A 17,229-nucleotide genomic window follows, 5' to 3' on the forward strand; every position below is an offset into this window, starting at 1 on the left:
TTTTTAAGAAAATAATATAGGTGTTTGAAAATCCCTTTTCCTATGGGGGAATATGGTGGCATATAATTTGAATAGCTTGGGAAGAATTAGGTAAGAAGAATTGGAACTTCTTCCTTAATAATAGTAATAAAAAAAAGTATGGGACCTTCTTTGGACTCAACAATCATCGAAACCTTCATTTCGGAGGACTTGGAAAGGAAAGCTACTCCTTATCAATGTGTAATTGGGTCTTCTTTCTACATTAGAATGTAAGGATTAAGTTTTCCTTCGTCTTAGGTGAAGAAATAATCTCATCACTATTGGTTACTTGACCTTATGATCGAATTCGTGAAAAGTGAATGATGTTTTCATCAACTCCTAAATTAGATCCAAAAATATCACTCATCAATCCAATCAAATGATGTCTTCATACATTAGGTCGAAAAATATCACTCAAACTAATCAAATTTATAATCACGAATGATGTTTTCATTAAGACCTCTATTATATATATATATATATATATAAATAAAAATAACAAAAAGCTCCCAGCGAGGATCGAACTCGCGACCTTTCGCTTACGAAGCGAACGCACTACCACTATGCTATGGAAGCTTTTATTAATCACAAGAAAAATTATTAAATATTGTTTTAGTTTTCTTCCCCCGAAAATTTAGGGGAGGGTTTTCTACAAGGAGAGTGAGTAAGAATGAATTTCCATATTACATCAATGGGTTTTGATCTTATTTTTCGATTTTATTCTATTTTGATCGGTCTGATTTTCAACCAGTTTCATATACCTCAAGATGAGGCTGACCTGATAGTGAATCAATTCAGTTTGAGTTTGTTGGGTGGTTTCACCAGCTTGATTTTGTTGACACTCCTAGTCTTGAGGTATGTGTTCATCTTGGATTTCAGCTAAAAATATTGGGCCACTTGGAAGTGCATGAATTCTGTATCATATTAACCTACCTATGCTTACCATGGCCTCCGTAAAAAAGCATGAATTATTATATTGTTGTTACAAAGACCATACAAAAAATATTGATTGATACAAGTTATATAGGAGTCAATATTCATCTCATTAATCAAGTTTTAGTTCAAAATAAGTGTGGATCTTGTACTAGAAATGAGTTCAAAGTCACAAAAAGTGAGTGGATTTTTTTTCTTTTTAAATACATAACATCAATTATCAAACACTTCCAATTACTAGCACGGGTTGAAAATTTTGACAACTTGTATTGACATATACATTCTATATTTAAAGAATGCATTCCAAGTTATGTATTTAGAATGCATTTTGAAGTGATAAAATATAGAAGAATTAGGCCTTCGATTGAATTCCAGACATTGAGCCCCCGTACGGCAAGCAACGCTTCCTCAGGACTAATGGCAATAGTGGACATGCCAAGACTCGAACCCACAACCAGCTGACTCAAGCGGTGATGAGTTGAGGGCATTTTCACCACGAAGCTACCAACCCCATTGGTGAATGAGTACTAGGTTTAGGTAACATGTGATTCAAAAAGTGAAGGAGTCTTAGGTTGCACCAATGTAGAACAAGCTTTGTGAGAACCGATTGAAGTGGCATAGTCATGTGCAAGAGAGATCTATAGATACCCCAGTAAGGAAGAATAATCAGATTCACTTAGAGGGAGCTAAAAAAAGGTAGCGAAAGGCCTATATGACTATTAACAAAGTGGTGAGAAAATACATGAATATGGTGGGGCTCGATTCTAATATGACTATGGGTAGAGTTTTGCGAAAGATAAGGACCGGGCAACCGACCCCGTGTTGATGTTGTTCCTATGATGCATCTTGATTACTACCCTATCTTCTTTTCTTATCCCTCTTCTACATTTTTTTTTCTTCTTCTTCTTTTGTTGTTTCTTTATTTTTTTTTTATTTTTCATAGAATTCATATAGTCGACTCTATTTAATTGAGATAATATATATTTGTTGTTGTTGTTATTGTTAGGAAAACCCTTTCTACATTTCTCCCAGAAGAAACTTCATATTCAGCCTTATAATTACAAGGGGTGCAATGCCCCGGCCGATTCTACTGATTCGATTCTGAGTTTTTAAACCGTGGTCTCGGTTGTTGAGCATGGAAATTCAACATCAAGTACCATACCTAACTGAGCCAAGCCCAGTTACAGAGTAATGCTTGACCTGGCCCAAATTGGCCTGACATCCTTACTCTCATTGGGGCCCACAGTGTGTCAAGTATACTTCCTGTGTCTATATTTGTTGCATTTCCAGGCCGCATTGGATCTGACCCGTTTCAGTGTCCACCAGGCTACACTCCTCACTTTTACCCGACACAACCCGAGGTTAAAAAAAAAAAAAAAATGGCATCTTTACTCAGCCTACTGAAATTTTTTCTTGAAGGCTTCAACCAAACAAAGCCTTGTGTTTGTGACGTTTGTCAGTTTTAGGTTCTGTCCTTTTCATGTGAGGAACATCAGCAGGTGATGACCAGAGTTTGTACAGTGTACACAAGAAAGAAAGCTTTGAACAAGTCACAACTCACAAACCCATAAGGCCATCACTGGTGATTTGGTCAAGACCCAATGGCAATTTAGTAACCTGTCCCTTTAAATAAGAGTCATTTGAGCAGGGGAAGCCTACCCTTATACCAAAAAATGGTTGGGCCATCCTATCTAAAATCTCTCCAATTTCTTAACCATTTCTCTGTGAAGGCTCTCCCATACCCATACCCAAACTCCATGAAAATCAAAACCCTTGTTCATACTCATATCCTCAGACATTTTTGCAGACTCATCTATGCACTAACCAAAGCTAAGTCCAAGCTCATTGAACTGCTCAAGCAGAACAGCCATGACTACTACATTGAAAGCATCAATAAGAGTATAAAGAACAAGAAGATGAGGAAGAAGCTGTTTGGTTCAATTGGAGCACGCTACTGCTGGTGTTCTTCACATGTGAGACCCATGCCCATGCCTATTCCTATGCCTGAGCCCTCTATGGATGGGTTAAGTAATAGCCATGCCTACTATGATTCCACATGGAACTCTGTTTTCCCTGCTGATGACTGTGAAGAAGGAATGGAGTCACAACTATCAGGTTACCTCCATTGGCTTGAAGAGAAGGTTCCTGAGAGTTCAGCAGTTGATGTAGAGGTCGATGAGATTGATCGACTTGCCGCCAAGTTTATCGCAACTTGCCATGAGAAGTTTAGGCTAGAGAAGCAAGAGTCATACAGGAGATACCAAGAAATGATGGCTAGAAGCATATGAGCGTGAGAGAGATACTCTGTTTCTCCTTATTGTGTCCCAATGGAGGTTTCAGAAATTGGTTACAGGTTGAGTTTGATGGCTCACAGAGTTGGGTTTTTCTTTTCTTCTTTTCCTGTTGTCTTTCCCCTTGATGGGTTTGGAAGAACTGTTATGGGTCCCTGGAAATATGCAGTTTTCAAGTAAAATTGTTCAATGATCTTCTAAGGCCCTTCACTGAAAAACTGGGACTGATCAAATCTTCTTCTTCTTCTTCTACTTCCTCCTCTTCTCATTTCATGTTCAATGACATCAAACATCATAAAAGTGTTTTACACATTCTAATCATTTGTTTTCTTAGCTTTTAAGCGATATAAACTGTAAGCGTCATGGTTGTTAACAAATTATTTTGGTGTATTGTGGTTTTCAATTTTGCCCCCACTAATCATTTCATGACTTTTTACCTTATAGACTCTCTCTCTCTCTCTCTCTCTCTCTCTCTCAACACACACACATGGTGTGCAAAGATTAGAACATCATAGATGCTTACTTCCTTTCTTTTTTTCATATGAAATTCAAATTTGAAACCCGAAAAGGGAACTCTTTAGAATCGGGGATGTTTGGCAATCTATGATGTCACTCACATATCAAAGGCATGCATTATTTGGTATCATACATACATAAGAGTAACTGCTCCCCCATGTCATCCTTAGTTACATATATAGATGATTGGGACCACTAATACATTTATACCTGATCAAGGCATTATCAAAGGAGGAAATTGTCTTCCTTCTCTGTTTCCTAGTACAACAATTATCATATGAAGTGGTTGTATAAGCTAAGCAACCCCCCCCCCCTAAAACTCTTATTATTGAGTAAAATTGTATACGTGAACATGATATCTTGAGATTGTATAAGCAAATCTTGAGTAAGAATCGCACGTTACGATTTGATCAAGTAGATGGAAATGGTCTACTATCACCTTTCCTGCAATCTATTGGCAGCCATGATTGATTGGTTTCAAATAAAAATCCCCCTCATATCAAATATTATTTCATCAAGATCTCAATTATTTGTAGAAAGTTTTTCTTCATCTACAGTGAAAGGTTCACTCATAAATCCAAGGTCATCATTTTTTCCTCTTTTATGTTGCAGGTACAAAATTCGCTTCATAGTTCCCTGACACCTATCTAAGTCCATTGATGGCCGTCAGTGAAGGAATTCTGGGTCCAAATTATCTAGAAAGCTATATAACAAGTGTGTAAAGAGATTTGTTACTTAATCACCTGAGATGTTTTGATTCTCTTAATTTTCGTGAGGACCCTTAACAAGTAAGGCAGATCCAATGCAATGTGATATAAAAACTAGAGCCTTTAAGTTGGGTACTCATTATCCTTAAGTAGTGAAGGAAGAATTTAATCCAGTTATGAAGGTTAGACCAGTCAATAGTGCTTTTTGGAGATTGTATGAAGGTGGAGAGACACTAAAGATGCTTCTTTTATTTCTCCCAGTGTTTCTTGTGTTTTTTTTTCTTTATTCCCAAACTTCTTTTGCTGCTTTTGTGAGAGAGAAATGAAGCTTTATTAGAAGGCAACTGGGTTCCTTTGCTCTCTTTGTTACTCATTTATGACTACTTTATCATAAAGTGACTAATTGAAGCTTCTTGGAGGGGATTTTATTCTTACCCACATGGGTTTTGGTCTCATCCTTGGTTGGGCACTTGCTGGGATGTGTCTTTAAATTTGAAAGACAAATTTTGACAGAAATGTATCTTTGGCATCTTATGTTTGAGTTCAGATGGAGCCAGAAAATTCACACATAATAAGCATATATAGTACATGTACTTGTGTATTTCCTAAAGAATCATGTGTTTGTATATAGGGGGACACTCAAAAGTCTTTTTAAATTAATCACATTAACAACATTTTGTTTAGGGATCAAGTTTTCCTCCATCCAGGGTGAAGAGAGAATCTCTTCACCAATGATGATGTGACGCTAAGATTGGATTATGGACTCATCGTTAACTCTCACCTCTATTGTTTATGGTCCACATGCCCTTCTCCAGTCCAATCACAGGATCAAATGGGGTGAATGAAGTTTCCAGATAAAGATTTACACTTTCGAAGCCACATCGAGATGCCAAATTTTCTGCTAAACTGATTGATAAATGATTGAAATTCCTTTAGAAGTAGGGGCCAAGATGAATGTGTCTTCATCATCCAAAAATGAAATGGGAATATAGAGAATGGCTTCCCCCATATCTATTATCCATTCACTAATACTTAATGAGCCTGGCCTTTCGCAAATTGGATGGATAATAAATAAGATCAGCTACTACCAAGGAGAAGGAGGTGAAGGATATGGTGCCATCGATCAGTCAAGTGAAAATTGGGATCCAGGGTTGATACATGAATTGATAAAGCCAACATGCCCAACTTTAACAATTAGACAACATCCCTTTGATAAGAAGATCTCGACCTCTAAAGGCAGACTTTCAGGTCGACCATGTGAGATTTTTGTTGAGATATTAAGAGTTATAGAAGTATAATCATACATCGGTTAAGTTAAGTCATTGGGGTCTTCCTATACTTGATGAGCTATCTCCACCTAATGTCTTAGGTTTTTCATTGAACCATTTTAACTTGGTATAAAACCTAAGTTCATTTTGAATATGAATGCTCTATATCTAAATTATTTCGATGATAGAGATATAAAATAAAAACATCGGATGAAGAAAGAAAAAGAAAAGGAAAAGGAAAAGGAAAAGGAAAAGCTAATACAGTGTTCTTCTTCCCTTTATCAAGATCAGGTGGACTGAACCACTGACTCTACTGGTTAAGGATCCTCTCACCTTCCGAGACAGCGCAGACTCATTGACAGAAAACAACTAAACCAAGTAATGCGTCTGTTTTCTTCTACCACGGAGAAACAGCTTGGAAAGATAGATGATGCCGCTGAGTGGTGAAGATAAGCTTTGAGAGGTTTAGATCTCATACTGAGGGAGAGTAGAGAAATGTTTGAACAGACAAGGGTGGTTATGAAAGATGATTAAACAAATATGGGTATGGGTGATAGGGGAGAAGAAGGGATATATCAAATATTCACAATTCCCAATGAATCTGAATATGCCATTTTAATATTTTTTTATCGATATAATTGACTAATTGAGTAATATAATCAAATAAATTCCATAGATGATCCAAGTTTTCACGAACAGAATATCTTACTCTAAAGCGGGAAACTAAACAAGAATGTCTAGAGCTGACGAAGACCAATGGGGCCTTCAACAAATTAGATGACAAAATCTTTTCATCAAAAAAATAAAAGAATTAGAGAAAAATCACAAATATACAACTGGGCATTAGCAATAAAAAGAAACATTAATAAATATTGTCAGGTCTCGTGAAGGCTCGCCCAGATTTATGAAATAACCTGATCAGGTCCAAGTTTTGTCCAAAGTTTTTATGGAATCGTTCTTCTTGCCCAAGTCATGTGAAACTCATTGAGTCTTAATTTTTTTATTTTTAAGGTCATATATTATTCATAAACCATAAATCTGATTTACAACTAAACAGAACCCTAGATTTTTGTTTGTTGTCCTCAACTATTTTATCTCCCTCTCCAGCTTCACAGAAAGCAATCATGTTAATTAGGGTTGTCAAAAACTAAACCTCAGTCATGCTCACGTTCATTTGTATGTTAAAACAAGAAAGCATATAGCCTCAGCAGCTCCTTGCTGATTTGCTACGGATGCCTAAAGACTAGCTGACATTAACACAAACAACAGGATACTCCGCAGACGCAGGAGGGAAAAAAGGGATTTCCAAATTTGATTTCAACCTGAACTTCTACTATTTTATACAACAGATAGTTACATTTTCTTCTGAAATTTGTATCTAGCAGGCAAGCCCCTCAAGAAGAGCAAGACAGCATGCACACACCAGGCCGATAAGCCCATGCAGGGGGTAATCGTGCATATTTCTCCATTCCCGGTTGCTCATCGTATGGCCGCTCCATAACCTTGAGCAGCCTACATACCTCTTCAAAGTCACCTTGTTCAGCTAAATCTATAGCACTTTGACATAAATAGTTCCGGAGAATGAATTTGGGGTTTACAGAATTCATTGCAGCCTTCCTCTGCTCATCCGGGATGCCACTAGCAGAAAGCTTCAGGAACCAAAAAGGTCAACATGAGAAGAATTGAAGTCATGATAGAATCAAGACTAACAAGTAGACATTACTGACCTACACTAATAGTAGTCCTGTGAAAAATAAATAAATGAATGGGTCTATAGATCATTCATGGATTTAATTGATGACAACAAAAGGAACAAAAAAAAAAAAAAAATCCCAAAATTACTGGACCAGTGAGTACTAGAAGAAGAGCAGACCCAAAATATTCCAAAGAAACAAGCTCAAACTTTGTAATTAGATTTATCACAACTTAGAACTCTCTCTCTCTCTCTCTCTCTCACACACACACACACACACAAATATATATATATATATATCTTCTCTTGCACACAGAACACGAACACATAACTAACTCCCAAGTACATGTTTCCTTAACAAATTAAGCATTCCCAAATCAACCTCAGCCTCCCTTAAACCATGCAAATATACATTCATATATGATTTAAATAAATAAATAAATATATATACAGGTATTCCAAACTCTTGGAGCTTCTAAAACTCAAAACTCCTACATTTTTATCGACTCCATGCTCTTGAATCTGCATTCTGGCTGGCAAGAGCTCTACCCAGAAAAAACAAAAAGATACCAATACAAACTGCAAGCATATGGTACATGTAGATCCATTCTGACAGTATCAAGTCTTAACCAAAATTTTTGAGGGGTATTACCATGGCAGATCTTCTGGTTCTCAAATGCATTCACACCACACATGTGGGCATACTGCAGGGTGGCCCAAGGCCAAACCGAAGTCACAAAGGGGAAGCCCAGCCCAGGCCCAGCTTGACCTCAGTTTTGAGAATACCCATCCCAAGACCATAACACAAGAAAAATTAGTTAGGCCCACAGTCAGGATTGAGTTTTCTCGCATTAGTTCCGGCTCACCTGGGTTTTTCAAGTAAACACATTGGGGACCCATGGAAATACAACAAAATTTAGATTTATATGAACATCAAATAAGCATAAGCGGTAAAATCTAATAGTCCACACTCATATAGCATATTAATCACATTAAGCACAAGACAACACAAAATAAATTCATCAACTCCATAAAAAAATAATAAACTTAAGCTAGCTAGCTAAGTAACATATGATTATATACCATTAACACGTATAGGATGTTCCGTAGTAACTCACTACGCAATAAATGGATGTAGGACATCCATATCATATATTATATATACTTGTACAAGCTCAGGTTTTATTTGGGTTTTTTTTTTTATTTTTTTTCAGGTTCGCAGCTTTTTCTCATACAACAAGCTCAGGTTTTTTATTTGGGGGTTGGGGAGAGGTGGTTGTGTTACCAAAGCATCAACCTGACCCAAACCATCCCAATCATTTTTTTTTTTTTTTTTTTCCTGGCAGTACTCTAGAAAAATAAAAATGGCGATGGAGGTTGCTGAATGGGAGAGCAGTGGGTTGTGACTAGAATTGGAAGGAAGGGGTTCTGGTTCGATTCCTCTATTTTGCAACCGAGACATTTTTTTTTTTTTTCACAGGTTTGGGACGGAAATACGATGAGGAAAGGAAAGGGAGATGGGTGTTTCAGCAACCTTAGGGAAAGGTGAGAGCTGCTGGAAGACAGAGGAGGGTTAGGGGAAAGGACTCAATTCGCTGTTTGAACAGAGATTTTTTTTTTTTTTATTGCTGTTCTCGGTCTCTGTAGAAACCAGAACTGAGAAGGGGAAGAAGATAGGGAAGGAAAAGAAAACAAAAGAGATGGATCCTTCGGCTCTGATACCACTTTATGCGGATCCAAATTCCAAAATTGAAATCGGATCGCTTAGGGCCCACTTAATTAATTAATGGCACAATTGTACAGCTAAATACCAAAGAAAATGGCAATTCTATAAATAACTTGAAGTCTCTAATAAAGGGTGGCAGTATGGTAAATAGTTGGTAACTCTAACATAAGAGAAATCTCAAAGGGAAAAGCAACGTACAAGATGGGGAGGGGTAGACTTGGAACTAAGAATTAAAATAGGTTAATTGAGAATAATAAAAGAAGATAAGGGGTAAATCTGGGATTTGATAAAGTAAGGGTGTAAAACCTACTTTATGAGGTCTTCTTCAACCTTAGACCACGATGGAACTCAAGACCAGCGGCAGCCAGTCATCTTCAACTCGACCCAGCTTTGCAAACAAGGTCTTGGCATGGAAGATCACATGCAGGTTCAATACATCACCAGCACTGTCAGTTCCATCCCTCACAGATGCCAAATAAGAACTTAGATCAGATATTCCAAATCTGAAATTTCTCCAGGCGATAAACAGAGACCAGATCTGCACTCAATCGACTCACACAACAGGAACAAAGCTTTGGGGTTATTGTTGTTGTGTTTGAGTCGCCTCCATGGTAGCTTCCATCGACCCAACACTCTGATTCAATCGGTCACAGAATAGGGGGTCAGCAAGCTCCTTTGTTGATGTTGGTCTATCGCCCAGCAGAGACAGGAAACAGTAACCAACGAAAATAAAAGGGGTAATAAAAAGTGAGAGATAAGTAGGGATGACAGGAAGAAGAAGAGATGGAAGAGAGTGATAGGAAAGAAAGGAGATCAAGGGAGTAAGAAGGTTATGAAACTCATGGCATCTATGGTTTCAGCCAAGAAATAAGTTGTCATTCAATTTCTTCAAAATCTCAAGTCTGAGTTCTTCTCTTATTACAAGGCTATTTAAAGAAAATAATGGCATAATTTAGGAAGCTAATTAAAAATAGAAACTAAACCTAAATAGCAACTAAAATAAAAATCAAATCTAAACAAAAGATTGTTAATCTAATATCCAAATAATAAAGTAAAGTAAATAAAAATCAACTCAAAAGATAGTTCCCTAAATACATCACCGAACTGCATCATAAAAAGGGGTGGGAAACTTGTACTTGTTTCCTACAAACTGTTACAAATATGAGTCTTTGGATAAGTGGGGTGGGAAACATACCGAACAAGGTCATTTAATGCAATAATTATTGTCTATTGATGTGGCAGTTAACTTTTCCCACCCCATTCACTTCCAAAGTTGGTAGGACTTCATAGAAAAGGTGTTTTGTGTCTATCTCTCCTCCTCCTGTTTCCTCTATTTCTCATAGAATTCCCCTCAATACCATTTCCACTCTCTCCCATAGAGGTGGACCCCACTAAAAATTACATATTTCATTATTTACTTTCCTTCCCTTTTCTTGTTAACCTAAACCACAACATGTGAGACCCACCCTCACAAGTTTTCCACCCCTTTTTATCCGTCAAACAAACAGGGATAAAGGATTATGGAGAAGAGAACATTTCCAAAATGCACATAATCCCAAACCTTTGAAGCAAAATTTAAAAAGATCTGTAGTCTTTTAGGCGGCTGCTCTTCTTTATCAACACTACTAAGGACCTATAGGTTTTCCTACTTGACTTATGAAAGAAGGTAGTTAAAACCGCAGGTACAGAATAACAACAAAATAAAAAACACAGGAAAATAAAGTCTTCACTCCTCACATGTAAATTTAGAATCAAACAGGGAAAAAAAAAAAAAAAAAGACAAATAAAAACCAATAAATTCAGTTAGCTGCCAAACACAGCTAAATCATTGTACCTCTTGTATATAGATCTTCACCCAGCTAATCCATGCCTCCTTTCGCTCATGGCCAATATCTAGTAAGACAGACTTTAGAGGAACCGGCAGCTGATCTTCTGGGATGTTAGGATCTGCTTTAATATTAGAAAGCAACCGAAAGAAATTCGTGTAATCAACTTTATCAACTGCCATGTTGTTGAGAAGTTTGCTGATTAACTGTTTATTGTACTTTGGCAGACCAAGTTTACGGGTCATTATAGACTGATACTCATCCATGAATTTGGTTCCATATCTGTCAAAAAATCATCTTAGTAGCCAATAAAACTGCCATTAGACACAAGTGTCAAATTGTAATAAACATACCTCTCCATGGCATAGTTTGCCTCCTCCTCATTTATCAAATTCGCAGCTGATAGAGTTGCAGCGAACTGTGCAACATTCCACAAGCCAATGTCTGGTTGATTTGCAAAACAATACCTTCTTCCAGGAAGATCTGTAGTATTAGGAGTGTAACTGGGATCAAAAGCGTCCAGAAAGCCAAAGGGACCATAATCAATGGTGAGACCAAGCACGCTCATATTATCAGTATTCAGCACACCATGAGTGAATCCGACTCCCTGCCATCTGGCAACCAATGAAGCAGTTCGCTCGGCAACTTCGACTGCCCAAGCTGATAGCATCCAGAATTGGAAGCACACAACTGTTAATATGGAATCCTCAAGAAAAATTATTTTTCATGCATACATGTGGACTTGTGCACGAGTAAAGAGTCGAGCAAGATTGGGATTTTCTTATTTCAGGGACAAGTTCTTACTTTCTTCTTGTTATGAAATATGTTTTAATCAAATGTCATTAACTCCTTGGGCTGAGGCCCTTTAATTTCCCCTGATGAATTTAGGAAGTACCAGGAAATATCTAAACTTCCCACTACTTCCTCAAGACCTAAACCTTTCAATGTTGTAAGTACCCAACTAAGTGAAATATGCAAAGAAGAAAATCACCTGCATACTTGTTGGACGTCAAATCCACAACTGAAGAACCTTCCTCACCAGTCTGGAAAGAGAGGCTCTCACTCTTGCTCATTTTGTCAATATGAGGAAAATGATGCCGGATGGTGAAGTCCGCCAGAACTCGAATGATGTCAAGGTCTTCTTTGCCTCTCGAGGCATGTATCTGGTATGAACCAAAACGCAGAAAGGACTGAGCAACTCTACAGACAATTGCACCAGGTTCTTCCTTCGGATTACCACTGCACAAGAAAACAAAAATTACCAAGGTTTGGCAATAATAGGAGAATAACTTATCCATATTTATTGTACTACAGAAGCCATCATTCTGGTAAATTTAAAAAATAGGGTTCGACCAGTAAAGTTTTTCAGCCAAGAGATTGATACAAAATCGAAAATTCGAAATGGATGCAATACACTTATGCCAGCAGGCAATTTTTTAAGGTTTCTTATGGCCCAAATATCTACTATTGGGGCTCAAATTTTCGGGACATACTCTTCACATCATCATCTATCCAATTGGTAAACTTCACCCTAATTTTGTTTTCCCACAAATACATGGAGATATAATGTTTGAAACTGGTTGAAGAATTCAACTTTGGCGCAACTACGGTTTCACCATTGAAAATGTTGATATAAATTGCTGTGCTCCCTTCCTAAATAAGCAGTTGTACTAGAAAATACAGCGTATAAGTCCAAACATGATGGGCCATATAGATGAGATGTGAACCAACACTTCGCATGGGCTATGGGCTAATTCAGAGGAACGACTTCCCCTCGAATGGTCAGTTCAACCAAAGAGGGCCTCCATGAGGCTAAAAAAGTGTAACAAATAAAAGAAGCCTAGCCATGTAAAAATGTTTTCCCAAGAACGAAGTAGCCCAATGGCAAGAAGCTTCAGACTTTTTTCTAAGACTTACTCATAGAACATGTCCCTGGTTACATATTTTCCAGTTGTGACAAGACAAAGTGCGCGGGTCGTTGGGATTCCCAAGCTCTGCATTGCTTCACTGCAGAGGAACTCCCGGATGCTACTACGCAGAACTGCTAGGCCATCTGCAAACCTGCTGTATGGAGTCTTACCAGAACCTTTGAGCTGCAGCTCCCACCTCTCACCTCTAGAATTCAGAAGCTCCCCAAGAGTTATTGCACGACCATCACCCAACTGACCAGCCCACATGCCAAATTGATGTCCTCCATAGCATTGGGCGTAGGGCAACCTTTAAAAGTGGATTGTAATAACATTAAAACAATCCTGGAGAAGTAACGCATACCCAGAGTGTTCCAAAATTATGGAATCGTCAATGCGAAAGTAAATTTAAGTTCTTGAAACTTACCCTCCCACCAAAGGAGATGCACCTGAGAATATAAGTGGGAAATCTGGCCTTTCAAATCTGAAACCCCAACATGTGCCAGTATGCCATGGTTAGTCCCATTGCTATGATGCACATTCCACAAACAACCAAATATGCAGGAAACCAATATAAGAGGTTTGTTTATTGCCATTAACTCTTCTAGAATGCATGGAGTTGGCATCATTGGATGCAAATCTGAGTCACTAAGGTTGAATGAACAAAAATTCTAGTGAATAGCCATAACATGGCAAATTGCATTGTTTAGCTTGCCAGCCACCAGAAGATAGTGATAATTTTGACATTGTTGTATGTAGAATAATAGTAGCTACAAAGACTTGAACTTTCAAAAAGCAAGTTGCTCACTCTTTAGAATCCAAATCAAGCAACTCAGCAACTGATTCTGACCATGCGACAAGCTGAGGGTTCTCCACTTCAGCAGATGGGGACACCTTCGTATAACAAGCATGTAGTACCTGAAATCAAAGAGAAAACAAATATAGCAGTTGAGATATGAGACAACAAATGGACCTTCATTTATCTGGTCTATGACCAATTCATAGTCTATAGGCTTACCATGCAGAAAATCCAAATCAAGACAACTACTGCTGCAAGAAAAAAGGAAAAAAAAAAAAATGGAGGACTACCAATCCAGACAGGCAATGAGAATAACCAAAATAATGGAGGGAAGATATCAAACCAACCCAAGTCTTTAGGTTATAATACAAGTTGGCTACAGAAGATTGCACTTCCAGACTATAAAAATAGGTGCCTCTCTGTGAGCTTAGAGAAATATTAAATAGCAGCAGATATTAATGGAACTAAACTATTCGCAGGACTTCCAATCGATCAACTTCAAGCCTAAAGGGGAAAACCTAGACGTGTCTTCTGACTATGAACTTTGGTGGATTTCAGAAAATACCAGTCGCAACCCAAGTAAGCACTTTGCTACTCAGCTGGATCTCCATGAACAAAAAGTGGCATCAAGCAAAGCTCATAGCTCAATGTAGTATTATAGAAACATCAAAGAAGTAATTCCCAAGAGCAGGTAAGAGCAAAAAGAATAGAAAAAAGAATTAAGTGTGCAGTAACTAACAGACTTAACCTCAATACTAATGCTGCAAAACCAAGAAACCCATAGAAGTTTAACCCCAACTGTGGTAGTGGACCCTCAAAACAAGAGCAATAGAGGCATTATTTTTCTTGAAGACATAACCTAAAGCTAACTTACTACTTCATCATATTTCAATGAGTTTCCCATTGCTTTACAGCAGTCTAAGCTTCTCATGTCACCACACACAAGTTCATTCTTTTTGGGTCATTGGAAAGGTCAATGAGTACCCATCCAGAGAGAAAAGGAAAAAGAGGGGGGGGGGGGGAGGAGAAAGCCTCTCCAATTAACTTGAAATCATCTGATCTGCATCCAATTTGAGTAAAATATGAGCAATTTGCATACACGGTACACGGTATGGATTAATAATTAATTACTATTTTTGGTCATTAACGGTTTGCTTCTTATTTGAGTCCACTTTAGTTAGGGATAGAAGGGTCAACGATTTCTTAATAAAAATTACTTTTTAAGTTCTTAAAATAGATTTCAAATTTCCTCCATAGAAAACAGCTCTTGTTGTTACTACTCTGGCAAGAAAACTTCCTCTTTGCTTGTCTGTGCAGCACGATTTTTCTTTCGTTCCCTCTTGTTTGCATGTTTAAGACCATGGTTCTCCTACCATCCTCAGATTCATAAAACGCCAAGGAAATTTTAAAGCCTTTAAGAGGTTTGTCTCACCTTATTGCCATGGATGCAAGGGAAATGAAGCTGTGTTAATTATTTCCCTTTACTGCTTACTGATATCCACCTCAACCCTCGCATGCAGACATTGTTAATACTTGGTACCACCATGTTTGAGAAAGATATCCATTCATCTGTTAACACATCCACTTGCACTAACATACACATGAGCACACGCAGACACATGGATGCACACACACAAACATTTGACTTCATCGTGATGGACCAACACTTAAAAAAAAAAATACCACTGTTCTATGTCACCTGAAACAGATTCTTGCAACCCTATTCATCTAGAATTTTCTGAACTCTTGAGGATCATATGTTGTTCCTATTTTCCCCATGCAGTAATAAAATATGAGGACCAGTGCTAAAAACCATGACAAGCATTAGATTTTTTTGGAGATCGGAAAATTGTCGATGATAGGATCCCAGGTCCTAAAATCCTAAACATCCTAAGAACTGTGACAAAAATTAGAGTTTTCAGGAGGTTGGCAGATTGTTGATGTATATATATGTGTGTGTGTGTGTGTATATATATATATATATATATATTACCGCATGTACTCATTGTCGGAACTCTCAGGCTGTCAAGCATCAATGCATCAAGTGATTCACCATTTTCTACGCAGACCCATCTTATAGGCTGCTAGAATCAGAACCACAAGGCCCAAACTATATTAAAGTTATTTACTAACTGTAACTGCCTCATAACTTACTAATATCCAAATCAAGTCATTCATACTCTCATTCACCATTTGTCTTACGGTTTAGTCCTTTAAAAGGTATACCAACTCCTATGTTTCAGTCACATGACCACAATCTGAGTTGAATTCAGCTGGAGCAGCAGTTGTGACTTGTGAGTCTTGTGACCATGGCAACTGAAGAACCATCAGTCTCAACAACAGCTCATTAAGACTGCAACTGACTTCCAACCAAGCACTTAGTTTAGCTGCACAGAATTTCTTTATCAGACCACTCAAATCCAAATCATCTAAAGGAGCCTGGGGTTGGCGTTGCAAGTAGCATGTACAGGAGTTATCAACCAAAAACCTTCGTACAATCAAGCGACTAATCAGCAATAGTAGGCTTCTCAAGCACATCAAACACTTGTGCAAACCCCCCTAAGGCTCATTAGTAACATAAAAGCATATTTTTTCAAATCCCAGTATGAATCTCCAACAGAACTACAAGAACAGAAAACTGTGTTGTCAACCATTGGTGAAAAGTGAAACCCTTCAAGGTCAAAACCGGCAGCTACATTATTTAAGATATTTTTAATAATCCATTTCCCGCAACATATTCAACTTACAAAAGGGATCCTAGCAGTAGCCATACTTCGATTATAAAATCCAGGCAATGCCTATGGCCCTATATACATGGAGGGAAAAAAAATTCGCTTTGATACGTTTTATTTACAATCTACAGTAAGGACCAAAAACCTAAAAATTGCGATTCCACGAAGCTGTTTTCATTTCTCAATCGATTAATTCCATTGAAAAGAAACGTTGATCATTCACATAGTTTTCAATGCAAAGAAAACATCAAACAAAATCCTGCTACAAGATCAATCCTGGGAAACAAATGAATTGATTCATATTCCGCCAAATCCAGAAAACAAAAGCAAAAAAATCTACACAGATATGCAGAAAGGTACTTCTTACCTGTCTCGGAATTGTATCAGTTCTAGAATCCCCAGGCAACTCTCTGACGAATGAATTGTCCCAATTAAGATCTTCGAGCCTCAACCGAACCTTGTTTTCGCCCAAACTCTGGTTTCTAAGATTATCGGTGACGGACTCCACCGACAAACTTGCATCAGTTGCAGAAGAAGAATCCATTGAAACGGCTCTGGAGAAACGCTTGCGAGGTTCACGTCCAAGAATCGATCTCAATTGGTCGTCAGGAGAGAGCAGCGTCCGCCGGGGGCAGAAACTCGCCGGAGAGAAACGAGGTAATAGCTTCGAAGGCAGAGAAGAGAAGACGGCGGAAAAGAAGCGCGAAGAACCCGGGCGAGGGGTTGATAAATGGGCTAGCATCGTTCACTCTCTCTTCCCTCTCCAGTCTCTACCGTTGTTTGGGTACGTACGTTACCAAACCCCAAGTCCAT

General features: G+C 38.1%; 2 protein-coding genes and 1 non-coding gene across 3 annotated transcripts; 1 reads left to right on the plus strand and 2 right to left on the minus strand.

Annotated features, from left to right (window-relative positions):
• Positions 1-522: 522 nt before the first annotated feature.
• Positions 523-594, minus strand: TRNAT-CGU. Its single transcript has one exon. It is a non-coding gene; the product is annotated as a tRNA-Thr (tRNA).
• Positions 595-2,587: 1,993 nt separating this feature from the next.
• Positions 2,588-3,435, plus strand: LOC122088817. Its single transcript, XM_042658145.1, has one exon. It carries the CDS (start codon positions 2,625-2,627, stop codon positions 3,237-3,239), a length of 615 nt encoding a protein of 204 aa, XP_042514079.1. The 5' UTR covers positions 2,588-2,624; the 3' UTR covers positions 3,240-3,435.
• Positions 3,436-6,870: 3,435 nt separating this feature from the next.
• On the minus strand, positions 6,871-17,229 carry LOC122090028 (protein adenylyltransferase SelO-like). Its single transcript, XM_042659856.1, has 8 exons — positions 16,784-17,229; positions 13,694-13,803; positions 13,313-13,369; positions 12,896-13,195; positions 11,970-12,217; positions 11,332-11,638; positions 10,987-11,260; positions 6,871-7,382 (listed from the first exon to the last, which is right to left on the minus strand). The coding sequence occupies exons 1-8, from the start codon at positions 17,156-17,158 to the stop codon at positions 7,128-7,130; spliced, it is 1,926 nt and encodes a 641-aa protein (XP_042515790.1). The 5' UTR covers positions 17,159-17,229; the 3' UTR covers positions 6,871-7,127.

This window comes from Macadamia integrifolia, chromosome 9 (assembly GCF_013358625.1).
Source record: "Macadamia integrifolia cultivar HAES 741 chromosome 9, SCU_Mint_v3, whole genome shotgun sequence".
Lineage (NCBI taxonomy): Eukaryota > Viridiplantae > Streptophyta > Magnoliopsida > Proteales > Proteaceae > Macadamia > Macadamia integrifolia.